This window comes from Tursiops truncatus, chromosome 18, assembly GCF_011762595.2.
Source record: "Tursiops truncatus isolate mTurTru1 chromosome 18, mTurTru1.mat.Y, whole genome shotgun sequence".
NCBI classification, from domain to species: domain Eukaryota; kingdom Metazoa; phylum Chordata; class Mammalia; order Artiodactyla; family Delphinidae; genus Tursiops; species Tursiops truncatus.
The window spans coordinates 50,226,549-50,238,598 of record NC_047051.1 but is presented as its reverse complement, the minus strand read 5'-3'; the positions used below and the strand labels follow the sequence as shown (position 1 = coordinate 50,238,598).

The window sequence follows — 12,050 nt, the reverse complement described above, 5'->3', positions numbered from 1 at the left end:
AGCTACAAATATTCAGCCTGTCTTGAACAAGTCTACTCTCAAAAATGACTGTCTTTGTGTTTCTGCTAATGAATAACTCATCTGAAACACCCACCTGTCTGAGGCATCATGGGAGTTATGTCTATGGTGTACCACCCTACCATAATTTTCATATCTTCAGAGAAAGAACAAAATCAAGTCACATGAGAAGTTATCACAGTATTTAGTAAGCATTAAATAAGGCAGACATGAAAGAGCTCACAATGTTTAGCAAGGTTAATTCATTTTACTTTGGGTGTAAAAACACAACTATGCATTTATTTTAACCAGCCACCACCTGAAAGAGCATGGTGAAAAGAAAAAAGTTTGTCACTACAAACAATCATTATTCCAATTTACTCCATGAGATTTCCATGTGATTCAACAATGGCATGAGTGTTTGTTATTTGGCTTTTTGGTTTTGGGTTTTCTTCAGCAGTGTGGGAACATGCGGCCATCTACTTTGCATATATTAGAAAAGTCCTTTTCTGCAGGAAGGCAAACGTTTTTTCAAACGTGTTTTAAATTTAATTAAGCCCAGGCTAGAGGATCTTTGGTGGGGCTATTGGAGGACTCTGGGAGGGCTCATGACAAAGACTGCTTCCCAGACCTTCTCTTGTCACTGTCCTTGTTCTCATGGTGAGCCACAGCTGCCCCCCACCTCTGCAGGAGACCAACACTAGCAGGGTCTGGATGTTCTGGTCAGGTGTCGGCCTGAGCTTCAGAAATGGGAGAGCTGACGTCAGGACACTGGTACACCAGAGACCTCCTGGCCCCTCGTAATATCAATTGGCGAGAGTTCTCCCAGAGATCTCCATCTCAACGCTAAGACTCAGCTCCACTCAATGACCACCAAGCTCCAGTGCTGGACATCCCATGCCAAACAATGAGCAAGACAGGAACACAACCCCACCTATTAGCAGAAAGGCTGTCTAAATCATAATAAGTTCACAGACACCAAAAAACATACCACCAGATGTGGTCCTGTCCACCAGAAAGAAAAGATCCAGCCTCATCCATCAGAATACAGGCAACCATCCCCTGCACCACGAAGCCTACACAACATATTGAACCAAACTTACCCACTGGGGGCAAACACCAAAAACAACGGGAACTAGGAACCTGCAGCCTGTGAAATGGAGACCCTAAACACAGTAAGTTAAGCAAAATGAGAAGACAGAGAAATATGCAGCAGATGAAGGAGAAAGGTAAAACCCACCAAACCAAACAAATGAAGAGGAAATAGGCAGTCTACCTGAAAAAGAATTCAGAGTAATGATAGTAAAGATGATCAAAAATCTTGGAAATAGAATGGACAAAATACAACAAATGTTTAACAAGGACCTAGAAGAACTAAAGAGCAAACAAAAAATGACAAACAACACAATAAATGAAAGTTAAAATTCTCTAGAAGGAATCAATAGCAGAATAAATGAGGCAGAAGAACGGATAAGTGACCTGGAAGATAAAATAGTGGAAATAACTACTGCAGAGCAGAATAAAGAAAAAAGAATGAAAAGAACTGAGGACAGTCTCAGAGACCTCTGGGACAACATTAAACGCACCAGTGTTCGAATTATAGGGGTCCCAGAAGAAGAGAAAAAGAAAGGGTCTGAGAAAATATTTGAAGAGATTATAGTTGAAAACTTCCCTAATATGGGAAAGGAAATAGTTAATCAAGTCCAGGAAGTGCAGAGTCCCACATAGGAAAAATCCTAGGAGAAAGCCACCAAGACACATATTAATCAAACTATCAAAAATTAAACACAAAGAAAAAATATTAAAGGCAGAAAGGGTAAAGCAACAAATAACATAAAAGGGAATCCCCATAAGGTTAACAGCTGATCTTCCAGCAGAAACTCTGCAACCCAGAAGGGTGTGGCAGAACATATTTAAAGTGATGAAAGGGAAAAACCTACAACCAAGTTTACTCTACCCAGCAGGATCTCATTCAGATTCGATGGAGAAATTAAAACATTTACAGACAAGCAAAAGCTAAGAGAGCTCAGCACCACCAAACCAGCTTTACAACAAATGCTAAAGGAACTTCTCTAGGCATGAAACACAAGAGAAGGAAAAAACCTACAATAACAAACCCAAAACAATTATGAAAATGGTAATAGGAACATACATATTGATAATTACCTTAAATGTAAATGGATAAAATGCTCCAACCAAAAGACATAGACTGGCTGAATGGATACAAAAGCAAGACCTGTATATATGCTGTCTACAAGAGACCCAATTCAGACCTAGGGACACATACAGAATGAAAGTGAGGGCATGGAAAAAGATATTCCATGCAAATGGAAATCAAAAGAAAGCTGGAGTAACAATTTTCATAGTAGGCAAAATAGACTTTAAAATAAAATCTATTACAAGAGACAAAGAAGGACACTACATGACGATCAAGGGATCGATCCAAGAAGAAGATATAACAATTGTAAATATTTATGCACCCAACATAGGAACACCTCAATACATAAGGCAAATGCTAACAGCCATAAAAGGGGAAATCGACAGCAACACAATCATAGTAGGTGACTTTAACACCCCACTTTGCCAATGGACAGATCATCCAAAATGAAAATAAATAAGAAAACACAAGCTTTAAATGACACATTAGACAAGATGGACTTAATTGATATTTTTAGGACATTCCATCCAAAAACAACAGAATACAATTTCTTCTCAAGTGCTCATGGATCATTCTCCAGGATAGTTCATATCTTGGGTCACAAATCAAGCCTTGGTAAGTTTAAGAAAATTGAAATCCTATCAAGAATCAGTTCTGAGCACAATGCTATAAGACTAGAGATCATTTACAGGAAAAAAACTGTAAAATATACAAACACATGGAGGCTAAACACTACACTACTAATTAACCAAGAGATCACTGAAGAAATCAAATAGGAAATAAAAAAATACCTTGAAACAAATGACAACGAAAACACAATGAACCAAAATCTATGGGATGCAGCAAAAGGAGCTGTAAGAGGGATGTTTATAGCAATACAATCCTACCTCAAGAAACAAGAAACATCTCAAATAAACAACCTAACCTTACACCTAAAACAATTAGAGAAAGAAGAACAAAACAAACCCAAAGTTAGCAGAAGGAAAGAAATCATAGAGAGCAGATCAGAAATAAATGAAAAAGAAATGAAGAAAACAATAGCAAAGATCAATAAAACTAAAAGCTGGTTCTTTGAGAAGATAAACAAAATTGATAAGCCATTAACCAGACTCATCAAGAAAAAAAGGGAGAAGATTCAAAAAACAGAATTAGAAATGAGAACAACTGACACTGCAGAAATACAAAGGGCCATGAGAGATTACTATAAGCAAATATATCCTAATAAAATGGACAACCTGGAAGAGATGGACAAATTCCTAGAAAAGGACAACCTTCCAAGACTGAACCAGGAAGAAATAGAATATATAAACAGACCAATCACAAGCACTGATATTGAAACTGTGATTAAAAATCTTCCAAAAAAAAAGCCCAGGACCAGATGGCTTCACAGGCGAATTCTATCAAACATTTCAAGAAGAGCTAACACCTATCCTTCTCAAACTCTTCCAAAATATAGCAGAGGGAGGAACACTCCCAAAATCATTCTATGAGGCCACCATCACTCTGATACCAAGACCAGACAAAGATGTCACAAGAAAAACAAAACTACAGGCCAATATCACTGATGAACATAGATGCAAAAATCCTCAACAAAATACTAGCAAACAGAATCCAACAGCACATTAAAAGGATCATACACCATGATCAAGTGGGGTTTATCCCAGGAATGCAAGGATTCTTCAATATATGCAAATCAATCAATGTGATAAACAATATTAACACATTAAAGGATAAAAACCATATGATAATCTCAATAGATGCAGAAAAAGCTTTGACAAAATTCAACACCCAATTACGATAAAAGCCATCCAGAAAGTAGGCATAGAAGGAACTAACCTAAACATAATAAAGGCCATATATGACAAACCCACAGCCAACATCATTCTCAGTGGTGAAACACTTAAACCATTTCCACTAAGATCAGGAGCAAGACAAGGTTGCCCAATCTCACCACTATTATTCAACATATTTTTGGAAGTTTTAGCCACAGTAATCAGAGAAGAAAAAGAAATAAAAGGAATCCAAATTGGAAAAGAAGTAAAACTGTCACTGTTTGCAGATTACATGCTATACATAGAGAAACCTAAAGATGCCACAAGAAAACTACTAGAGCTAATCAATGAATTTGGTAAAGTAGCAGGATACAAAATTAATGCACAGAATCTTTTGCATTCCTATACACTAATGATGAAAAATCTGAAAGAGAAATTAAGGAAACAATCCCATTTACCCTTGCAACAAAAAGAATAAAATACCTAGGAATAGGGACAGAGGAAGATGGCGGAAGAGTAAGACGCGGAGATCACCTTCCTCTCCACAGATACACCAGAAATACATCTACACGTGGAACAACTCCTACAGAACACCTACTGAAGGCTGGCAGAAGACCTCAGACCTCCCAAAAGGCAAGAAACTCCCCACGTACCTGGGTAGGGCAAAAGGAAAAAAGAATAAACAGAGACAAAAGAATAGGGACGGTACCTGCACCAGTGGGAGGGAGCTGTGAAGGAGGACAAGTTTCCACCCACTAGGAAGCCCCTTCGCGGGCGGAGACTGCGGGAGGTGGAGGGGGGAGCTTCGAAGCCGCGGAGGAGAGCGCAGCAACAGGGGTGCAGAGGGCAAAGCGGGGAGATTCCCGCACAGAGGATCGGTGCCTACCGGCACTCACCAGCCCGAGAGGCTTGTCTGCTCACCCGCCGGGACAGGCGGGGCTGCGAGCTGAGGCTCTGAGGCTCGGGTTTCGGTTTCGGACGGAGCGCAGGGAGAGGACTGGGGTTGGCGGCTTGAACATAGCCTGAAGGGGTTAGTGCACCACAGCTAGCCGGGAGGGAGTCCGGGGAAAAGCCTGCACCTGCCGAAGAGGCAAGAGACTTTTTCTTCCCTCTTTGTTTCCTGGTGCGTGAGGAGAGGGGTTTAAGAACGCTGCTTAAAGGAACCCCAGAGACGGGCGCGAGCCGCGTCTGAAAGCGCGGACCCCAGAGACGGGCGCGAGCCGCGGCTGAGGGCGCGGACCCCAGAGACAGGCGCGAGCCGCGGCTGAGGGCGCTGACTCCAGAGACGGGCGCAAGCCGCGGCTGGAGGCGCGGACCCCAGAGGCGGGCGGGAGACGTTGGGGCTGCTGCTGCCGCCACCAAGGGGCCTGTGTGCGAGCGCAGGTCGCTCTCCACTCCCCTCTTCCGCGGAGCCTGTGCAGCCCGCCACTGCCGGGTTCCCGGGATCCGGGGACGACTTCCCCGGGAGAGCGCACGGCGGGCCTCGGGCTGGTGCAGGGTCACGCTGGACTTTGCCGCCACAGGCCCGCCCCGCATTCCGTGCCCCTCCCTCCCCGCTGGCCTCAGTACGCCAGAACCCCCGAATCAGCGGCTCCTTTAACCCCGTCCTGTCTGAGCAAAAAACAGACGCCCTCCAGCGACCTACACGCAGAGGCAGGGCCAAATCCAAAGCTGAGCCCCTGTGAGCTGTGAGAACAAAGAAGAGAAAGGGAAATCTCTCCCAGCAGCCTCAGAAGCAGCGGATTAAAGCTCCACAATCAACTTGATGTGCCCTGCATCTGTGGAATACATGAATAGACAGCCAATCATCCCAAATTAAGGAGGTGGACTTTGGGAGCAAGATCTATGATTTTCCTCCCTATTACTCTTTTTGTGAATGTGTATGTGTATGCTTCTGTGTGAGATCTTGTCTGTATAGTCTTGCTTCCACCATTTGTCCTAGGGTTCTATCCGTCCATGGTTTTTTCTTAATAATCAATTTTATTTTAAGAACGTTATTATACTTTACCTTCGTCCTTTCTTTCTTTCTTTCCTTCCTTCCTTCCCTCCTTTAGACAACGAATCATCCCAAATTGAGGAGGTGGTCTCTGACAGCAAGATTTATGATTTTTCCCCCTTTACCTCTTTTTGTGAGGGTGTATGTGTATGCTTCTGTGTAAGACTTTGTCTGTATAGCTTTGCTTCCAACATTTGTCCTAAGGTTCTATCCGTCCCTTTTTTTTTTTCTAATTAAGAATTTTTTAATTCAATAACTTTATTATACTTTATTTTATTTTTACTGTATCTTCTTTCTTTTTGTTTTTCCTTCTTTCCCTCCTTCCTTCCTTCCTCCCTCCCTCCCTCCTTTCGTTCCTTCTTGCCTTCTTTCCTTCTTTGCTTCTTTCTTTCTTTCTTCCTTCCTTTCTTCCATCCTTCCTTCCCTCCTTTCCTGCTTTCTTTCCTCATACTTCTACTAATTCCCTCTACTTTTTCTCCCTTTTATTCTGAGCCGTGTGGATGAAAGGCTCTTGGTGCTCCAGCCAGGAGTCAGGGCTCTGCCTCTGAGGTAGGAGAGCCAACTTCAGGACACTGGTCCACAAGAGACCTCCCAGCTCCACATAATATCAAACGGCGAAAATCTCCCAGAGACCTCCATCTTAACACCAGCACCCAGCTTCACTCAACGACCAGCAAGCCACAGTGCTGGACACCCTATGCCAAACAACTAGCAAAACAGGAACACAACCCCACCCATTAGCAGAGAGGCTGCCTAAAATCATAATAAGGCCACAGACACCCCAAAACACACCACCAGACGTGAACCTGCCCACTAGAGAGACAAGATCCAGCCTCATCCACCACAACACAGGCACTAGTCCCCTCCACCAGGAAGCCTACACAACCCACTGAACCAACCTTAGCCACTGGAGACAGACATCAAAAACAGAAGGAACTACGAACCTGCAGCCTGCAAAAAGGAGACCCCAAACACAGTAAGATAAGCAAAATGAGAAAACAGAAAAACACACAGCAGATAAAGGAGCAAGATAAAAATGCACCAGACCTAACAAATGAAGAGGAAATAGGCAGTCTACCTGAAAAAGAATTCAGAATAATGATAGTAAGGTTGATCCGAAATCTTGGAGATAGAATGGACAATAGAATGGACAAAATGCAAGAATCAGTTAACAAGGACCTAGAAGAACTAAAGATGAAACAAGCAACGATGAACAACACAATCAATGAAATTAAAAATACTCTAGATGGGATCAATAGCAGAATAACTGAGGCAGAAGAACGGATAAGTGACCTGGAAGATAAAATAGTGGAAATAACTACTGCAGAGCAGAATAAAGAAAAAAGAATGAAAAGAACTGAGGACAGTCTCAGAGACCTCTGGGACAACATTAAACGCACCAACATTCGAATTATAGGGGTTCCAGAAGAAGAAGAGAAAAAGAAAGGGACTGAGAAAATATTTGAAGAGATTATAGTTGAAAACTTCCCTAATATGGGAAAGGAAATAGTTAATCAAGTCCAGGAAGCACAGAGAGTCCCATACAGGATAAATACAAGGAGAAATACGCCAAGACACATATTAATCAAACTGTCAAAAATTAAATACAAAGAAAGCATATTAAAAGCAGCAAGGGAAAAACAACAAATAACACATAAGGGAATCCCCGTAAGGTTAACAGCTGATCTCTCAGCAGAAACCCTACAAGCCAGAAGGGAGTGGCAGGACATACTGAAAGTGATGAAGGAGAAAAACCTGCAGCCAAGACTACTCTACCCAGCAAGGATCTCATTCAGATTTGATGGAGAAATTAAAACCTTTACAGACAAGCAAAAGCTGAGAGAGTTCAGCACCACCAAACCAGCTTTACAACAAATGCTAAAGGATCTTCTCTAGGCAAGAAACACAAGAGAAGGAAAAGACCTATAATAACGAACCCAAAACAATATAGAAAATGGGAATAGGAACATACATATCGATAATTACCTTAAATGTAAATGGACTAAATGCTCCCACCAAAAGACACAGATTAGCTGAATGGATACAAAAACAAGACCCTTACATATGCTGTCTACAAGAGACCCACTTCAGACCTAGAGACACATACAGACTAAAAGTAAGGGGATGGAAAAAGATATTCCATGCAAATGGAAACCAAAAGAAAGCTGGAGTAGCAATTCTCATATCAGACAAAATAGACTTAAAATAAGGACTATTAAAAGAGACAAAGAAGGACACTACATAATGATCAAGGGATCGATCCAAGAAGAAGATATAACAATTGTAAATATTTATGCACCCAACATAGGAGCACCTCAATACATAAGGCAAATACTAACAGCCATAAAAGGGGAAATCGACAGTAACACATTCATAGTAGGGGACTTAAACACCCCACTTTCACCCAAGGACAGATCATTCCAAAATGAAAATAAATAAGGAAACACAAGCTTTAAATGATACATTAAACAAGATGGACTTAATTGATATTTATAGGACACTCCATCCAAAAACAACAGAATACACATTTTTCTCAAGTGCTCATGGAACATTCTCCAGGATAGATCATATCTTGGGGCACAAATCAAGCCTTGGCAAATTTAAGAAAATTGAAATTGTATCAAGTATCTTTTCTGACCACAACGCCATGAGACTAGATATCAATTACAGGAAAAGATCTGTAAAAAATACAAACACATGGAGGCTAAACAATACACTACTTAATAATGAAGTGATCACTGAAGAAATCAAAGAGGAAATCAAAAAATACCTAGAAACAAATGACAATGGAGACACAACGACCCAAAACCTGTGGGATGCAGCAAAAGCAGTTCTAAGGGGGAAGTTTATAGCAATACAAGCCCACCTTAAGAAGCAGGAAACATCTAGAATAAACAACCTAACCTTGCACCTCAAGCAATTAGAGAAAGAAGAACAAAAAAACCCCAAAGCTAGCAGAAGGAAAGAAATCATAAAAATCAGATCAGAAATAAATGAAAAAGAAATGAAGGAAACAATAACAAAGATCAATAAAACTAAAAGCTGGTTCTTTGAGAAGATAAACAAAATAGATAAACCACTAGCCAGACTCATCAAGAAAAAAAGGGAGAAGACTCAAATCAATAGAATTAGAAATGAAAAAGGAGAGGTAACAACTGACACTGCAGAAATAAAAGAGATCATGAGAGATTACTACAAGCAACTCTATGCCAATAAAATGGACAATCTGGAAGAAATGGACAAATTCTTAGAAATGCACAACCTGCCAAGACTGAATCAGGAAGAAATAGAAAATATGAACAGACCAATCACAAGCACTGAAATTGAAACTGTGATTAAAAATCTTCCAACAAAGAAAAGCCCAGGACCAGATGGCTTCACAGGCGACTTCTATCAAACATTTAGAGAAGAGCTAACACCTATCCTTCTCAAACTCTTCCAAAATATAGCAGAGGGAGGAACACTCCCAAACTCATTCTACGAGGCCACCATCACCTTGATACCAAAACCAGGCAAGGATGTCACAAAGAAAGAAAACTACAGACCAATATCACTGATGAACATAGATGCAAAAATCCTCAACAAAATACTAGCAAACAGAATCCAACAGCACATTAAAAGGATCATACACCATGATCAAGTGGGGTTTATTCCAGGAATGCAAGGATTCTTCAATATACGCAAATCTATCAATGTGATAAACCATATTAACAAATTGAAGGAGAAAAAACCATATGATCATCTCAATAGATGCAGAGAAAGCTTTTGACAAAATTCAACACCCATTTATGATAAAAACCCTGCAGAAAGTAGGCATAGAGGGAACTTTCCTCAACATAATAAAGGCCATATATGACAAGCCCACAGCAAACATCATCCTCAATGGTGAAAAACTGAAAGCATTTCCACTAAGATCAGGAACAAGACAAGGGTGCCCACTCTCACCACTCTTATTCAACATAGTTTTGGAAGTTTTAGCCACAGCAATCAGAGAAGAGAAGGAAATAAAAGGAATCCAAATCGGAAAAGAAGAAGTAAAGCTGTCACTGTTTGCAGATGACATGATCCTATACAGAGAGAATCCTAAAGATGCTACCAGAAAACTACTAGAGCTAATCAATGAATTTGGTAAAGTAGCAGGATACAAAATTAATGCACAGAAATCTCTGGCATTCCTATATACTAATGATGAAAAATCTGAAAGTGAAATCAAGAAAACACTCCCATTTACCATTGCAACAAAAAGAATAAAATATCTAGGAATAAACCTACCTAAGGAGACAAAAGACCTGTATGCAGAAAACTATAAGACACTGATGAAAGAAATTAAAGATGATACAAATAGATGGAGAGATATACCATGTTCTTGGATTGGAAGAATCAACATTGTGAAAATGACTCTACTACCCAAAGCAATCTATAGATTCAATGCACTCCCTATCAAACTACCACTGGCATTTTTCACAGCACTAGAACAAAAAATTTCGCAATTTGTATGGAAACACAAAAGACCCCGAATAGCCAAAGCAATCTTGAGAACAAAAAAAGGAACTGGAGGAATCAGGCTCCCTGACTTCAGACTATACTACAAAGCTACAGTTATCAAGACGGTATGGTACTGGCACAAAAACAGAAAGACAGATCAATGGAACAGGATAGAAAGCCCAGAGATAAACCCATGCACATATGGACACCTTATCTTTGATAAAGGTGGCAGGAATGTACAGTGGAAAAAGGACAGCCTCTTCAATAAGTGGTGCTGGGAAAACTGGACAGGTACATGTAAAAGAATGAAATTAGAACACTCCCTAACACCACACACAAAAATAAGCTCAAAATGGATTAAAGACCTAAATATAAGGCCAGAAACTATCAAACTATTAGAGGAAAACATAGGCAGAACACTCTATGACATAAATCACAGCAAGATTCTTTCTGACCCACCCCCTAGAGTAATGGAAATAAAAACAAAAATAAACAAATGGGACCTAATGAAACTTCAAAGCTTTTGCACAGCAAAGGAAACCATAAACAAGACAAAAGACAACCCTCAGAATGGGAGAAAATATTTGCAAATGAAGCAACCGACAAAGGATTAATCTCCAAAATTTACAAGCAGCTCATGCAGCTCAACAACAAAAAAACAAACAACCTAATCCAAAAATGGGCAGAAGACCTAAATAGACATTTCTCCAAAGAAGATATACAGACTGCCAACAAACACATGAAAGAATGCTCAACATCATTAATCATTAGAGAAATGCAAATCAAAACTACAATGAGATATCATCTCACACCAGTCAGAATGGCCATCATCAAAAAATCTAGAAACAATAAATGCTGGAGAGGGTGTGGAGAAACAGGGAACCCTCTTGCACTGCTGGTGGGAATGTGAATTGGTTCAGCCACTATGGAGAACAGTATGGAGGTTCCTTAAAAAACTACAAATAGAACTACCATATGACCCAGCAATCCCACTACTGGGCATATATCCTGAGAAAACCGAAATTCAAAAAGAGTCATGTAGCAAAATGTTCATCGCAGCTCTATTTACAATAGCCCGGAGATGGAAACAACCTAAGTGCCCATCATCGGATGAATGGATAAAGAAGATGTAGCACATATATACAATGGAATATTACTCAGCCATAAAAAGAAACGAAATTGAGCTATTTGTAATGAGGTGGATAGACCTAGAGTCTGTCATACACAGTGAAGTAAGTCAGAAAGAAAAAGACAAATACAGTATGCTAACACATATATATGGAATTTAAGAAAAAAAAATGTCATGAAGAACCTAGGGGTAAGGCAGGAATAAAGACGCAGACCTCCTAGAGAACAGACTTGAGGTTATGGGGAGGGGGAAGGGTGAGCTGTGACGGAGCGAGAGAGAGTCATGGACATATACACACTAACAAACGTAGTAAGGTAGATAGCTAGTGGGAAGCAGCCGCATGGCACAGGGATATTGGCTCGGTGCTTTGTGACAGCCTGGAGGGGTGGGATAGGGAGGGTGGGAGGGAGGGAGACGCAAGAGGGAAGAGATATGGGAACATATGTATATGTATAACTGATTCACTTTGTTATAAAGCAGAAACTAACACACCATTGTAAAGAATTAATATAC

General features: G+C 40.5%; 1 protein-coding gene across 8 annotated transcripts in view; it reads right to left on the bottom strand.

Annotated features, from left to right (window-relative positions):
- Positions 1-12,050, bottom strand: part of SCEL (sciellin) — a 226,792-nt gene that overhangs the window by 116,276 nt on the left and 98,466 nt on the right. For 5 of the 8 annotated variants that reach the window (XR_012327720.1, XM_073795335.1, XM_073795336.1 and 2 more), the window contains one exon: positions 95-154. The exons of the other annotated variants lie outside the window; for them this stretch is intronic. Coding sequence is in view for 4 of the 5 variants with exons in the window: in XM_073795335.1 (XP_073651436.1) it covers positions 95-154 (60 nt within the window). In the remaining variant the exon portion in view is untranslated. The remainder of the gene's footprint in view (positions 1-94; positions 155-12,050) is intronic. 8 annotated transcript variants of the gene reach the window in all.